Source organism: Arthroderma uncinatum, assembly GCF_011692745.1.
Source record: "Arthroderma uncinatum strain CBS 119779 chromosome Unknown scaffold3, whole genome shotgun sequence".
Taxonomy (NCBI): Eukaryota; Fungi; Ascomycota; class Eurotiomycetes; order Onygenales; family Arthrodermataceae; genus Arthroderma; species Arthroderma uncinatum.
The window spans coordinates 3,468,944-3,484,776 of NW_022983865.1; the positions used below are offsets into that span (position 1 = coordinate 3,468,944).

A 15,833-nucleotide genomic window follows, 5' to 3' on the forward strand; every position below is an offset into this window, starting at 1 on the left:
ATGGATATAACAGACACAAGACAAAGGGAAAAGGAAAAAAAAATGAAAAGACAACAAGGAAAAGCGTAACAAGAGCAAAAAAGGAGGAACAAAGTAAAAGGTCATCCCGTTTTTATTTAAGCCCACAAAAATCAAGAGAATTATGAAAAGGTCACAGACATAACAAGTTTTTCGGTTCATGTTCATGTTCATATTCCATTTTCATCCCATCATGCACACACACTAGCTTTCGCCCTGCCTCGTTGATATGATAAACAAAACAAATGTCATTAGGTATGTCTTGCAAAGCAGATCAGACTCTTTTGGCCTTTTTTTGGTACTTTTTAGAGGTTTAGGAAAGTGTTTGTTGCTCTATGGCGAAAACATTTATCGGGTGGACATGGCCTTTGTGATAAGTCTCTTCAAAGCGAGCTCTTTCTTCTTGAGGTCCTCGGGGGAGGAGTCCTCGACCTCGAGTTGGGCCATGGCGTCGCTGAGAGCAGACTCGATCTTGTCCTTGTTGCCACGCTTGATCTTGAGGGACATGCCGGGGTCGGTGATGATCTCCTCAACACGGGAGATGTAGGACTCGAGCTGCTGGCGGGCCTCGAAACGTTGGCTGAAAGCCTCGTCGGAGGACTTGAACTTGGCGGCGTCTATAGAAGATGATTAGCAATTGACATATACAATGTGGCAGAGTAATGAGTGCGTACCGTTGATCATCTCCTCGATCTCGGTGCTGGAAAGCTTTCCGACGGCGTTGGAGATGGTGATGTTGGAGCTACGGCCAGAGGACTTCTCGGTGGCAGTAACCTTCAGGATACCGTTGACATCGACCTCGAAGACGACCTCGAGGGCGGCATCACCAGCCTTCATTGGTGGGATGGGGGACAAGGTGAACTCTCCGAGAGAGGTGTTGTCCTCGCAGTTGGTACGCTCACCCTGGTAGACTGGGAACTGGACGGTCTGCTGGTTGTCGACGACAGTGGTGAAGGTACGCTTCTTGATGGTTGGGACAGTCTGGCCACGGGGGACGACTGGGGCGAAGATGTTACCCTCCATGGCAACACCGAGAGAGAGAGGGACGACATCCAAAAGGAGGAGGTCGCTGGTTTCAGCGGAAGTGGCCTTTCCGGAGAGGATACCGGCCTGGACGGCGGCACCGTAGGCAACGGCCTCATCGGGGTTGATACCCTGGATATATGTTAGTAACTATACTAAAATAAGGCTTTAAGAGAGGAAAAAAAGGCTTCACTCACCTTCTCAAGCTTCTTGCCATCGAAAGCATCGCTCAGGAGCTTCTGAACACGAGGGATACGAGTGGAACCACCAACAAGGACGATCTCGTCGACCTTGCTCTTGTCAATGGCAGCATCCTTGAGAACCTGCTGGACAGGCTCGAGAGTGGCAGCGAAGATCTTGGCGTTCAAGTCCTCGAAACGAGCACGGGTGATCTGGGCGTTGAAGTCCTCGCCATCGAAGAGCGAGTCAATTTCGACAGTGGTCTGAGTAGCGCTGGACAAAGTACGCTTAGCACGCTCGCAAGCAGTGCGGAGTCTTCGGAGAGCTCTGGCATCGCCGGAGAGATCCTTCTTGGTCTTGCGGGTGAACTCCTTCTTGAAGTGGTCGAGGAGGTTGGTGTCGAAATCCTGACCACCAAGATGGGTGTCACCAGCGGTGGCCTTGACGGTGAAGACGCCGCCCTGGATGTTAAGGAGGGAGACATCGAAAGTACCACCACCGAGATCGTAGATGAGGACGTTACGCTCCTTCTCAGACTTTCCGGAGCCGAGACCGTAGGCGATAGCGGCAGCAGTGGGCTCGTTGATGATACGGAGAACGTTGAGGCCAGCAATGGCACCAGCATCCTTGGTGGCTTGTCGCTGGTTGTCGTTGAAGTAGGCTGGGACGGTGATGACGGCCTTGGAGACAGTCTTTCCGAGCTTGGTCTCGGCAACTTCTTTCATCTATATATATGGATTAGCCATTGTTGGGGAGAAAAAGAGAGAGATTAAAATAGTACCTTCATGAGGACCATGGAGGATATCTCCTGTGGGGAGAAGACCTTGGTCTCGTTGAGGTATTGGACCTGGACAACTGGGTTGCCGCCCTGGTCGATGACCTTGAATGGCCAGGACTCGACATCCTTCTTGACAACGGGGTCCTCGAATCGTCGACCGATAAGACGCCTGCACACCGCATATTAGCACAGCCATTCTCAATTTTTTTACTAGGAGATGAAGAAAGCAATTCGCCAGACGAGATGGTATTTCCTGTCCCGCAATTGCTTCCCCATCCGATCTATAGAGGCACTCACTTGATGTCAAAGACGGTGTTCTCTGGGTTCATAGCCGCCTGGTTCTTAGCGGCCTCACCGATCAGACGCTCCTCGTCGGTGAAAGAGACGAAGGATGGCGTAGTGAAGCTTCCCTGCTCGTTGGCAACTATTACACACGTTAACAAGCACGCTCAGCGCAAAGCGAAGCTATCCCACATACTGATCTCAACATTTGCGCCCTCATAGTTGGCAACGCAAGAATAGGTCGTGCCTGTGCAATTCTCAATATTAGCCAATTATTCTCGTCAGATCAACATCTGCAGACTGCTCATCGAGCGTCTCTTGCGTCGTTCAAGCGGCGTCTCGCTTGTTGCCGTGCATCCCACTTACCAAGATCGATGCCGATAGCACCATCGTAAGATTCAACAGACATGCTGGGCCACAAAAAAAGCGAACACTTCTTTTAATTGTTTCGTTTCCTGTGAATCTCGGTCTTTTCTCGTAGCTCGACGACTAGAAGAAAAGCTGCGTGGACGTGGGCGAGAGGGTGGGCTTGAAAAAGCGGTTTGGGTGGTGGGAGGAGGGAGGAGAAAGTCGCTGCTTATTTTTTATATGGACCGAAAAAAGCCACCAAAAGAGAAAAAAGTAAGAAAAAAAAAAAAACTCGGAAAAGTTTCACTGTATTTGAAATACGGTACGCTAACCGATCATGTGATCTGACATTACGACGAGATATAAAATGATAAAAGAAGATGAAGATGAGAAAGGAATATGATGAAGATGATGAAGATGGTGAAGATGATAAAGCATAAGGAGAATAAGAAGAAGATGCAGAGGTAATTTACAGCGCCGGATCGTACAACGCCTGCCCAACCAGCCCAGACCACCCAATATATGAAGATATAGCCGAAGACAGAAGACAATCAAGATCTAAGGAGATTAACAAAAAGAATGACCCGCTCGGTGGTCTCGCCGTCTCCCCTCCCGGAAACGCCCACGACCACCTTGTTAACGCCCTCTCTCAGCCGCACGTCATATACAAACCGCGTATAGTCTACGGCCTGCAGGACCGTGCTGGTTGGCGGAGTAGGGTTCTTCTGGTCACACACAGTAACATAGTGCTGTGTCGGGCGCCGCTGAGAAGTCGAGGCGATGGTAGGACTGAAGTTGATGAAGTTCATGCATGAAGGTAACGTCACGCTTATGGGCTGCGCGGGGTGTATAGGGGTGCAGGGGAGAGAGATGTGGTAGGGCTGGCGAAGGGCAAGTGACGGATGAGAAGATATGGAGACTTGAGCTATCAAGCCGTTGCCGTATGCTGGATGGCCATTAGTGTGATGCATGGAATATAGAAGGTGGAGTGGCATACCTTTATTCCGCGCCTGGGATAGCTTCTCCCAGTCAGCGTGCGAAAGAGGCATGTTGGCCATGCTTGCACTCTTTGCCGGTAGGTCTGCACCAAGCATGGGGCCAGGGGTATGGCTATCCTGCAGAGCAGGCGAAGGCTTCATCGTGTCTGATAACGGTGCTGATTCCCGCTCCAATTCTGCCTCTGCTCGCCGTGTAAGTGGTGTCCGCGACCTCAATGACGGCCCACTGACGGCACCAACACCGTTCATGTTACTGCTAGCGGGAGCCGGTGAAGCAGCACCCATAGACATACGTGCAGAGTTCGTTCGATCCCGTAATGTCCTCGTTGGCGTCGACTGTACAGTCGCCTGGCTCGGGGCCGGCACCTCGATTCCGTTTGTCCCGGCCTTGACGAGATCCTGTTGTCGCTTCAGAGCCTCAGCGTCCACCCTCACGCCGTGTATGTTCGGCGTATGCGAGTTAGCATCTCCCTGAGGCCTGCCAGGTAGTCGCAACTTCAGCTTGGATGTGGTCACTGAGGGTTCCGGCGTTGGTACAGCCCCGAGCTTAAGCCGTATCTTTGGGCCAGCTCCACCCTCATCCTCCGGTGCGGGCACCGTTTTCCTAGTTTCCGCTATCTTAGCATTGAAGAATCTCTCCAGTTCCCCTGCAGTAGCCACGATGTCACTCTCATCCTCGTTGAATTCCCTTGCGTTGCGCCATAGGTAGCTCACTTCGTCTGCAAACGACCTCCACGACCTAAATTGCGATGGAGGCTTGGATTTTGAAGATGTGGATTTTCGCCTGTCTGTGCCACGGACGGCCTTCAGGATGCCTCGTAGCGAGACAGGGTGTGCTATTACGTCGTAGTATTCCTTATACAGCTGTTTATCCGGGAGATTAATGAACGGTGCGAATGCCTCCTCGCCGCTGTGGAAGTTTATTAGTTTGGCCAGGCTTTAGATGATAAGGTGAAATGGAACGGCATACTTCTCATCTTGCATCCGGATAGCTTCATTAAGTATTGCCTCCAATGCTGCCTGGAATCTCTCGGCAACTGAAGTCTCTGGTTCATCCTTTGTCACTTCCGCGGCTTGATTCTGATCCCGATCCACCGTCGGCGTGCGCGTGCTTGTTCGTTTCGAAGACCTTGTGCGTTCCTCTCTAGTGACTGTCGGCTCCGTCTCGGCCTTGACCGCTTCCACTGGCGTTTCGTCAGCCAGGGCATCCTCCTGCATAACTACATCTTCATCTTCATCGGGTAGTGGTGTCGAAAACGGCAAGTAGTTCGGATCCTTGTACGCAGGGTTCACCTTTGGCATCTCCGCGACGACGATTTTGCGGATTCGTTCGGCGTTGGAGAAGAGCTGGGAGCCCTTTTCGTTGTAGAACTTTGCGTTGGTAACCATGCGCCGAAGATCGGATTCGACAGAGGTCAATTGAGTGTATTCGTGGTTCTTGAGTTTTTTCTAGTACCATCCTGTTAGTCGAGTGGTAAATGCGGGGGTATAAGATGGACTGTAGTACCTCGATGATATCGAGAGCGAACGGGAGTCGGACGGCAGTGTAATATTCCGGGTACTGCTTCTGTTATCCCCATCAGCAAGTGTCCAGACAGTCAATACCATTTCCAGACGAATGACGAACCGCATCAGGAAGATGAAGAAACTCTGTAGCCACAGGTCGTCCACTAAGCGCACCGTCAGTATAACCATCACCCTCGGTCTCCTCACGATAACAGGCGCTAGCGTACTACTTATCAACTGCGACTTTGATCTTTTCCAGCAACTCCAGACCATGCCGTGTAATTCGTTCGGGTGTCTCTTCGGTTTCGGGGACGTAGATCTATGACGGAGCAGGAGGGCGGGCGTTAGCACATGGTTATTCACGATCAAGAAAGTCTATCAAGGATAAACAGTAAACAGGGTGCGGGTGCGATCAATGCAACACCAGCGTGAACATGCAGAGTAGCTGACGAGTTACAAGAGTAGCTAGATGTTCCTGAGCTCCGCGACGATCGCCAGCAATCAAGCGCAGGCGTTAAGCGCAAAGCTACCTAGCTTGCGCATTCGCGCCTTTGCGATCAACCCGCCGCAAGTAGCATCGTATCTGATTGCCCCCAAAGCAGCTTCGAGCCCATTGGCGGTCGCGCACCGCATTATCCGGCCTGCTCACACGCGCAGCAGACACCCAAACACACGACTCAACTCACCGAGACCCTGCGCCGTTTCTGTTCTTTCACGGGGCCCTCAGGCGCCCCGCCATTGTTTGCGCGTCGCTTGGTGGACATATCAGACGAGTCGAGCTAGCTAGCTCGTGTTTCGATTGGGGGGCTTGGAGGGTGGGAGGTACGGTGGGTGGCAGCTCCGCTCGCAGCGTCGCGAGGGCATCTAAGTCGCGCAACGAGGGCAGAGGAGCGAGAAGTGAAGCTGGAGACATCCGACGATGCGAAAGTCAGGAAGATGCGAGATGGAGCGAAGGTCGTGAGCCTGCTCTTTTGGGACGTCACATGATATGATGACTAAGATACTTACTAAGAGATTAGTAATGGCTTAGGTAAGTCCTGAGTAATCAGTCACGAGATCTCCCTTTGATTGGCTGGAACTCCCGCTTATTAACGTCCTTCTATTGGCCAGAATAGATACTAAACTTTCCCTGATTGGCTGATATTTAAAGGCCCTGACCAATGAAGCGCCTGCCCCGCCGCTTTGTTTACTTCCCCCATGCCCAAGCGCGGGACGAACCTTTTCATCTTCATCTTCATCGTTTGCTTCGTCTTGCCGGCTCGACGTTATACCTACGCTCTCTCCCTGCTCTGGCTCGACATCTACGGCTTCTCACTCGCTTTGTACTTGGACTGCGCGGCCGCCGGACTCTTCCGCCTGCCAGTTCCCCCCGCTCCGCCGTCCTCGTGAGCACACTTTTATGTGCGTTTTTTCGACCCCTCAACTGCACTCGGCTGTCCGCAATCCCTGCCCACCACGCCCCTGCGTTCGGCATTTAATTTGCGCCCATTGAGCATTTTACTCGACCCCATTCACTGCTGCCATTGTTGGAGCTTCCCGCGCACTAGGCGAGCGGACCCGTCATATTCTGCGTTGGGCTATATCCTTTCCTTCGTGCCCGCAAAGCACCTGCACCTGCAAAGCCTGCATCGAACCGCCTCTCGCAGCTCTGCCATACGACCAGGTCTTCACCATGGATATCGAGATGTCTCGACGGAACAAGAAACCCAGACCCCTCCTCGACTCGGAGAAACAGAAACTCGACGAGTTTGCAGATGGCATCCACTATTCCGCCAGGTACATTCTCTCTCTCTCTTTCTCTCTTATTTGTGGACTGGAGGCTAACCCTAGTTTTAAAGATATTCTGATAGTGAATATGAATACAGACACGTCCAGCTGCCGAAACCTATGCTGAAGAAGATCCCGAACGAATACTTTGACCATGCGAAGGGAACGTTGAAGCTGCTGTGGGAAGAAGAATGGCGGGGGTTGGGGATCACACAGGTACGGCCACCACCATTTTACGCTACATACAGGTCGAGTACCAGACTTGCTAACGTGATGTAGAGCCTGGGATGGGAACATTATGAAGTACACGAACCTGAACCACACATTTTGCTATTCAAGTGAGTCTCTTCTCCGCATCTGCTCTCCGTCCGGCCGACAGGCGCTAATTTTTACTTCTAGGCGACCCGTGAATTACCAACCGCCTGTCTCACAGTAACTCGTCCGCCATGTCTCCTTCTTCATCCTGCTACGTTAATTGCTCTGTCCATTTGCCGGCGTTTCCATTGCTATTATGTCATGTTATCTCACGGATTTAAATTTACGGCTTCTTACTTCCTCCTTTTCTCTTCGTCCAAGACGTTATACCTTTTTACCAACCCTTCGGCTCTATTCTCCATCGTACGAGCATCACGGGTTGTCATGCTAGCATGCCAGATTACCTTTCAATGTCCCAAAAGCTTCCCTCTCCCTTTTTCTTTACTTCTAACTTTGTCCCGTTAAAGATAAACTAGTCGAAGCCGAATCTCTGATAAGATATCTTCCTTTTCACTATGCTTTTGTTTTTCTCTTCCGCCCCTCCCCACTCCGGCAGGATATACAATTAACAGTTAATTAAATTCAACCTTATTCGAGATCCTTCGCTGTTTGCCGGCACACTTCTCAAACCACGTTCTTCTCCACCCATTCCAACCATTGCTCCTTTGTGAAGCTGCTGCTGATAGATTTTTCCTCAATACCCTTGTTGAGCCCCATTAGTATAAACCCGGCACTTAGTTAACATGCATAGATCCACTTACGTTAAAGAACACCGTCGGCGTAACATGCACGCCAATAGTTCTGTTAGCCTGTAAACAAAGAAATGGCATCATTAGTCCTGTTCTTTCTTTCATCTTTCATCGAATACTCACTCTCGTCATAATTTTAATATCCGCCGTCACCCCGTTCCCAATGTTCAGTTCCCCCTTCTCCCCAGGCTTGTCTCCCACACGCAACAATCCCATCATGGCCCCCTCATCAACACCTACCTCCTTGCTAGCTAGCTTTACAAGGCGCTCATAGGTCTGATTTCTCGTCTCATTGACCACATTGACGTCAAAATACTCAGTCTGATGCTCAAACAACGCAGCACTGAACTGCCAGAACTTCCCCGGAGCTAGTTTCAGGACTGCCAAAGCCGCTTCATGCACCAGGGTCGAAGACGGGTGCCATGGTTGAATTTGGGGACGGAAGAGGACGGTGAGTCGCGAGGAGGCCGTTGAGGGGAGGGAGGGGAGGACATCGGCGTAAAGCGTTTTGAAGATTTTGGCGGAGAACTATATAGATACGTGAGTACGGAGTATATCGACCGGTGTAATCGGGTTGAGAATATCATACGGGGCAGACATAATCCAGGTCTATTCTCGCAATATATCGCGTTAGTTATTCATTTTTTATTTTTATTTTCAGGAAAATTATATATGGGGGTTCCTCGAGTAGATACACAACGTACATATCTCAAGCGTATGCCGCGTTTCTGTGGCGGATAGCTTCAGTCCAGCGAATCTCGGTTGTAGAGCCATGCTGATATGAATTTAGAATAATTTAAATAAGCGACCGTGATCCTATAGTGTTTGAAGTCAAGGATAGAATGGAACGGTTGCTTTGTTGTTGCTTTTTGGCCCCGCGCTCTTATATACACCACCAATTACGTCATACGCGGACATATCAACAAGTACAGGAACAATGGGAGATCATTACTAGACAGTCAATTGAATGGAGATAGTTACTGATGCGTAGCTAGAAAGAGAATCCGGTTTCAAATATATCTATCTCGACCCCTTCGAGCTCCTATCACTCAGTGAGGGAAAATGGTCCCTAGAAAAGAAAGTAAAGTGGTATACCTAATATCCGCTCCAAACTCCGTCTAGTTAACACAAATAAAGGGAAAGGGAAAAGTAAGAAAAAGTTGCAAGTGACGCTCTCTGTTTTGTTCGATAAGGTGAGCAGAGGAGATCCATACATATAAGGGATATCATGCACATGTCGTTAGCATAGCATCATTCCTGTCTCCGAGGCTGCGCCTGACGATATGTTTGCCAAGTCTTCACGTCTACAAACGCATGGAACTGGTTCCCATCATTATCATACAGCACCGTTGAGTATACATTAATAAACCCTCTTGGACCACGGAAGCAAACCATACCCTGAAGAGAGAACGCACCCAGGGGTGGTGTCTTAAGTCGGCTCCGCGAGTTCCAGAGAATGTGTCGGAATAATGTGACAGCAGAAAAGAGATCGTAGGCCTGTGGCTTTTTCCTGACTAGTGGGGCTGTTGTAGTCATATTGTGGAAGACAACAGGTTGGAGAGGGTTGCTCCTGGCAGTGCCGGGATTGGTTCTCCCGGCTGATGAGCTTCCCGACGAAGCCTCCATGTTTCTAGGCGGTCTAGAAACAATAGGCACAGTCACTGGGAATGTAGCCGCTAGCTTTTCTTGCTGGCCGAGATTTCCAGAACGCCACATGTTGTATTTCGCCTTCTTTACCTGGATATAATATTTAATTGCGTGTCCGAGCGCTGATAGGACGCGGTAGGGTTGAAGCACGTTCCATATCAGGTCCCCGTTCTTCACGGGAATGCGTTTCGTCATCAGTTGCAAGCCATCGTCGGACCAATTCAATCTATAAAGTTGTAAGCTGGGAACCTTCTGGGGGTGTATATAACATGACGGAATTGACTAACCCAAATCGCACATATTCTGGTGGTGCCTGGCTTGGAAACTCGTAGTTTAACCAGTTACTAACTGCTTGTAAGGGACGTCCTATTCTAGCGATCGTAAAACGGTCCTGGTCTAGTGCTCTCCGGGTGTTCTCTATAAGTTGAGCTAGATGTTGAGTTAGTACAATCCCAATGTCAATTTAGTAGTATTTCAAGCGATTCCATATACCTTTGCGTGCTGCCAATGATTCCTTGTCGGTGGCAAATTTTATAAATGCCTGCCACTCTAGGTCATCCTTAGAATAAAATTTCCCTGCTACTTGATATGGCAATCCTAGCGGAATAAACCACGAATCCTCTTCTTCATCTCCTTCCTTGCTGATTTCACCGTTTTCACCTTTCGCTGCCTCTAAAGCATTCTTTGCCTTCTTCGCCCTCCTGGCCTCTCTTGCCTCTTTCAACCTTTTTTCTTCCGCTTTAAGGGTATCAGGGTCAAGTTTAAGGAAAGGAGATAGGACGATTGGTGCACAAAGGACTGTGCCAACGCCGAAAGCTGCCACCGTATATAGCGTCCGCCTATATGTAGTCGCCAGAGATTAGCCCAAACCGCATTATAAAGGCCTATGAAATCCTAATCTCGAAGTATACAACGAACCGAAACCATGGCCGCCTTATTCTCACGTGCTGGACTTTGATCAACCCAGATGGTTGGTGTAGCGAGCGTCGTATTTGAAGGGACCCAAACGGGCGACGGGGAATGAGAATCGCCCTAAAATGTTGACTCATTTGACCAGGTCCCTTTTTATATTCGAATAAGCATTCTGAGAGTTTCGATGATCGTCCTTGATCAAATCGCTGCGCCGATTACGCTGTTCCGTCGGAGGAACCTGGTGAGTCGGTTTAGGTCCTCCGCAAACCACACAGTGCGAAGGCGGGGTATACTGCAAGGCACTGTAAGAAATTGAGGAAAATTTCAGCAAAGGAGTGAGCGAAGAGAAGAATGATTGTTATGTCTTACTTGGTCATCTTGAAGTTTCCGCGATCTTTATTCTTCTCGCAGATCAAATGGTGATATCACGTGATTATCTCCCCGTTCTTGGGTTTAAGCTGAGTTGCAGTTGGCGGAAGACGCAGCTCGAAGCAAAGTCGACAAGACAGCCATCACACTCGCTCTACGGTCGCCGGTCTATACGATCTAGTAGTAGATGAGGTAGCCTCCTACTCTACCGGCTCGAAACCCTTGGACAACTTTGGCTGCGGGAGGATACTCGGACGACGACCAGTTCCGCCATCGATACCAGGCAGCTCTCTCCTCGACATACACTCCTCCCGCTGGAGCTACGGGCGCCATCATCATGAAGAACATCCTCTCCAATCTAGCGGTGGTGCTGTCCGCGTTCACAGCTACATCCTTTGGCCAAGGCTATTTGGTTCATATGATCGAGGACAGCGCGGGCGTGAACTCCTGGAAACCGAAAGCTGGCGATAACCGAGAACGGAGTCCTGATATTGCGAAATTGTTACTAGAGCGGAGATTGGGATGGCCTGAAACGTCCTCTACTGTTGGAGAGGTAGACGAAGAGACTATCCGGGAATTGAATTCCTTTGGAGGCCAGCAAGCATTGCCATTTGCTGGCACTCCCGATCCAGAGCAGACACTCAAGTTGCTGTTAATACTAGAAGGTGTAGGCTCGGAAGATAGTAAGTGACCGCTTGTGGGAAGTAACCTTGATAGCTTTATTTGCTAATTGATGGCAAATAGTTAAACTCCTAGAGACGACAACACCGCATGACTTGGCCATCTCTAGCCCTTCTCCGTTCTATCTACACGATTCGATATTGTCTCCCTTTGTATCAGAGAGCTCGCAGGATAGTCGTAAGCCGACTGTCTGCATGTATGGCGAAGACGAGGCTTCTTGCACTGGTTTTGTAGCTCTAAGGAGCCGGGTAAGTCGACAGTTGGGTTCACTACATGCAATAATCATAAACTAACTCCTTACAGAGCTCTGATGCTTGCCCTCGGGATACCCAGCTTTACTCTGAAATGCCAGACTGTACCTCAACCGCGACCAAGATTCAGAAATTCATCGAACAGGTTACCGAAGCTTCTTCCGCATACAAACATGCATCCGTCGTCGTCCGCCTCCGTGCCTCCGTAAGTAGACATTACAGCTAGCTATATCTTGCATATCCTAACAAACCACTCACCTAGGGAACCCCTCTGCTTCAAAATGGAGAACTGTCTACCCTCTTCAAAGCACTGAACGGACTAAGCTCTGACTCCAACGTCGAATCTACCGTCATCACCGTCCCATATGACGTCTACATTAAGAACCAGAAACAAAAGCGTTCTGGAGCCGACAAAGCTAAGCTCAATGCTCGTCAAGCACAGCCAGCCGCTGCTAACAAGGCCGCCCGTGCTGATTCTACCTCAACATCTTCGGCCGTACCATCATCCACCTTTACCCCAACCGCGCCATTCTACGTTCCTATCTGCTACGCCAAGAACGAAACCTGCATGGAGCGTACAAACAGCTGCTCAGGCCATGGATCCTGCTACCTGAAGCGCAGCACGTCAAAGAACTCCACTTCTTCGGATACTAAAGGTGACGATTGCTATGCCTGTAAATGCCACCGCACCGTGGTTTCAACGACCAAGGATGGACAAACGAAAACTGTTCAGTGGGGAGGCCCTGACTGTTCGAAGAGAGACGTTAGCATGCAGTTCTGGTTGATTGGTGGTATAAGTTTGCTGCTTGTTATGGGAGTCGGGTATGGTATTGGAATGCTGTTTAGCATCGGAGAAGAAGAGTTGCCCGGTGTGTTGAGTGCAGGCGTTGCACCACCCAAGCAGAAGTAACGGAATGAAGATTTCGTAATGTTCTAGTGTTGATTTGAATTTTGCACTTTATGCGCGCGGGTTAATTTGTTTGTATAGTATTTCCTATGTTTTACTATTCGGTTGGATTATATATTCTACCCTCGTCTGACTATAGGTAGGGTAAGGAGACTCGTTTCATTCACCCGTGTCCAAGATGATGATATAATTAACACAGTACGTATGTACTCTGCATCTCGTGAATAACTTTTCAATGACAAAAATTTTCTAGAATTCTAGTAATATCAAAATACTACAAGTCATTCAAACGGATCCTTTTCTCCATATACAATATAAATATATAATATAGCACACTCCTGCTTCTTGGTTCTCGTACCCTAATAGATAGTTAAGTTACTGGAATGTCCATGGGTAGAAAAGTCCGAAACACGCCTGCCAAGTAACCAATCAAGCAACCAGTTACACCATTAAAAGGAAAACAAAATGCAGCGACCCAAGGAAATGTTCGAAATATCGCGAACCAAACCGGTAAAAACGCAGAGTAGGAAACAAACGCAACGGGAAACAATCAAATCATGCATAGAGACAAAGAGATGGCGGGTGATGGGGGGTATCAAGGAGGATAAAGGGAGAGGTAAACATGGGTGGAAACTGGGTATAGATCGAGTAGGTATATTGCTAACATGGACAGTTTGGTAGAGTTGGGGCTATTAGCACCGTTCGATATTGTACGAGGTAGGTAGTATACGGGGAGGGAAATATGTCAAAGGTATCCTCAAAGGTCGAGATGGAGAGAGATATGGGTAGTGAGGACTGTCCGTTCGCTAAATGCAGGGAGGGGTGAGCAGGGAAATCAGACGTGAGATTTATAGTAGTTGTGGCTGATGGTCGTTATTCATTCCGTCAATAGATGATTTTTTTTATAGCGAGGTACGATGATATATGTGTCGAAGTTGGCGTGAAATAAGGATCGGGTTAAATGGGTTAGTATCGTACAGCGGCTACGGGAGCCAGGTTGTCCAAGCCGAGGAGACTATCTCGCTGCAGGAGTAGCAGCCTCCAGTTGTCTTGGTGTGGGCGGATCTGCGACGACGGACGAGGCGTTGGCATCGCCCTGCTGGGAACCATGGTCCCTGTTCCTACCGATTCGAGGGATATTTAACCGTGGCAGACGAGATCTCCATCCATTGGACTGTTGATGGGTGGTAGTGCCATCGGCATTATTAGTGTCAGCGTCTGCACTGCCTCCAGCACGACGCAAGCCCCGGTCCCTAGCAGATCGAGTGTTCTCCTCACCCGGAACAACCGGCATGAATCGTCCGGCTAGCACCATCCTGGATGCAAACGGCGGCATGCGGGCAGTCTGATAAGGCGTATCGCCGTCGCTCACGCCTGCATTGTTACCTTGTCGCCTGCCGCGCTCGCGTCGGTCCTCCTCTTGTGTCTCACCCTCAGGCCGTGGTTTGGGGACAAAGTAGTCAGCCTTACAGAGCGGACAGCAAGCACGACGGCTGGTGAGCCAAGGGTCAACACAAGATGCGTGGAAGGCGTGGCCACAGGTGAGACCGCGCACATCGTCGTCGTCTTCGATCATATCAAGACAGATAGCACAGGAGTCGCCGGGGTTGGCCATAAGATCGGTCGTCATAGCGTGAGAGATGTGGTCATCATTATCATCGTCATCGTGGTCGGGGAGGTGGGAGTCGGTGTGTTTTAGGCTGTGGTTGTCGCTGGATAGACGGTCGGCCGGGTTGGGTCCAGTAGCAGTGGAAGGGGCAGTCGTAGATTTCTCTGCAGTAACATGAGCCGGGGCAGGGACTTGAATTTCGGGAGATTTGCGGCCTAACATGCTATCAGGGCTCATTGCACCCGAGCATTCGGCGCGGTCGGTCGTCATCGTTGTCGTTGTTGCGTGAGACGTATCAATCGTTCCAGATTCCTGGTTATCCCTTGGTCGGCTCGATGTGTGGGTGTCTATGTTGTTGTCGATACCACCGGCAGTAGGAAGGCCCGCTTCAGCTCTTGAAGCACGCCAGCTCTTGTACTTTGTGATGGGAAACCGACTGTTAACATCTTCCATCGACATGAGTTTCTTTTCCCTCCTTCTACGGTGGGTGCGCGGAACGTTGACCATGTCGATGGGCTCGCCGTTGGCGTCATTTCGAGCCTGACGATGTCGCTGGTTATACCGGAAGCAGTATTTCACACCCACGATTATCCTGTCCATCGGTTAGAAAAATTCGATTCAATGAACGAAAAGAGATGCAAATAACGGAAGCAAGAGATAGAACGGGTGTTGCGTGAATACCATAAGTTAGTGAAAACGACTCCGAATCCGAGCGCAACAAAGAAGAGTAACGGCGAGTTGTTAGAGGAGGACGTATCGCCACCTCCACCGGGTGTAGGCGTCGGTGAAGGGGGAGCCATCGTAGGCACGGCGGACATATAGGCCGTTGTGTAGCAACACAGGAACAACCCAACGAGCTCGATGTGTGCGATCGACGCCGTCAGTCGGTCGGTCAGGATGGCAGACGGACAGTGTATGTATAAAATCGATCAGAGAAAACCAAGCCTTCTGCAGAAAGCAGAAGTTCAGGCGCACTACCAACGCAACCGCACCAGCGTCCCAGGAGTCGATTTGATACGGCGCAAAGCGGGTCTTGACGGAAAGAGGAGATAACAACCAAACGAGTGGCCTGCAAAGTCTGAGAGAGTGACGGCTGCTTTTGGGGTGCAGGGATAAGGGGGTTATACACTCAGCCACCGGAGTGCAGGTCGACTGTGATTCGCGCGAGGGCCGAACGGGGCTGGCCGTGTGGAATCTCCAACTCGGTGCTTCAGAACGATCGCCAGCGCGCTCTCTGATGGCGTCGAGGCGAAACACGATGATCCTGGAGAGGTTTTCATCGATCGAGCGCAAAGACTTGTTGTGGAGAGAAAGCTGGGGACGATGGAAGAGGCCGAGAGAGAGAGTCGACCACTGGAGGACAACCACCACGACCAAGACGACCAAGACGACCAAGGCTATCGATCGACTGGGTTTCCCCCCTTGCTTTTTCCTGCTTTTCTGCTTTTTCGGGCTTGACTCCTTCAACCGTCTCCTCTGTTGGCGCCCGACCGCGCAGAAAAGTGAGACGTCGACGTAATATATCTACGGCAGGCCGGTCCGGGTGCAGGGTG

The 15,833-nt window shown here is 50.2% G+C and overlaps 5 protein-coding genes across 5 annotated transcripts; 2 read left to right on the forward strand and 3 right to left on the reverse strand.

Annotated features, from left to right (window-relative positions):
• Positions 1 to 366: 366 nt before the first annotated feature.
• On the reverse strand, positions 367 to 5,897 carry GIQ15_04802 (uncharacterized protein; the record flags this gene model as incomplete). Its single annotated transcript, XM_033552219.1, has 14 exons — positions 367 to 635; positions 693 to 1,173; positions 1,239 to 1,946; positions 2,003 to 2,168; positions 2,297 to 2,423; positions 2,478 to 2,528; positions 2,648 to 2,691; positions 3,302 to 3,575; positions 3,627 to 4,537; positions 4,598 to 5,076; positions 5,135 to 5,194; positions 5,255 to 5,297; positions 5,361 to 5,452; positions 5,820 to 5,897. The coding sequence occupies 14 exons, from the start codon at positions 5,895 to 5,897 to the stop codon at positions 367 to 369; spliced, it is 3,783 nt and encodes a 1,260-aa protein (XP_033405949.1).
• A 908-nt stretch (positions 5,898 to 6,805) lies between these two features.
• On the forward strand, positions 6,806 to 7,336 carry GIQ15_04803 (cyclin-dependent kinase regulatory subunit; the record flags this gene model as incomplete). Its single annotated transcript, XM_033552220.1, has 4 exons — positions 6,806 to 6,909; positions 6,972 to 7,116; positions 7,180 to 7,238; positions 7,300 to 7,336. 4 exons carry the CDS (start codon positions 6,806 to 6,808, stop codon positions 7,334 to 7,336), a joined length of 345 nt encoding a protein of 114 aa, XP_033405950.1.
• Positions 7,337 to 7,779: 443 nt separating this feature from the next.
• Positions 7,780 to 8,678, reverse strand: GIQ15_04804 (uncharacterized protein; the record flags this gene model as incomplete). Its single annotated transcript, XM_033552221.1, has 5 exons — positions 7,780 to 7,857; positions 7,917 to 7,964; positions 8,028 to 8,432; positions 8,494 to 8,513; positions 8,609 to 8,678. The coding sequence occupies 5 exons, from the start codon at positions 8,676 to 8,678 to the stop codon at positions 7,780 to 7,782; spliced, it is 621 nt and encodes a 206-aa protein (XP_033405951.1).
• Positions 8,679 to 10,647: 1,969 nt separating this feature from the next.
• Positions 10,648 to 12,674, forward strand: GIQ15_04805 (uncharacterized protein; the record flags this gene model as incomplete). The annotated part of the gene is made up of 5 exons (XM_033552222.1): positions 10,648 to 10,704; positions 11,029 to 11,515; positions 11,577 to 11,761; positions 11,817 to 11,969; positions 12,027 to 12,674. 5 exons carry the CDS (start codon positions 10,648 to 10,650, stop codon positions 12,672 to 12,674), a joined length of 1,530 nt encoding a protein of 509 aa, XP_033405952.1.
• A 1,012-nt stretch (positions 12,675 to 13,686) lies between these two features.
• GIQ15_04806 (putative RING finger domain protein) lies at positions 13,687 to 15,098 on the reverse strand (the record flags this gene model as incomplete). Its single annotated transcript, XM_033552223.1, has 2 exons — positions 13,687 to 14,872; positions 14,962 to 15,098. 2 exons carry the CDS (start codon positions 15,096 to 15,098, stop codon positions 13,687 to 13,689), a joined length of 1,323 nt encoding a protein of 440 aa, XP_033405953.1.
• Positions 15,099 to 15,833: the final 735 nt, after the last annotated feature.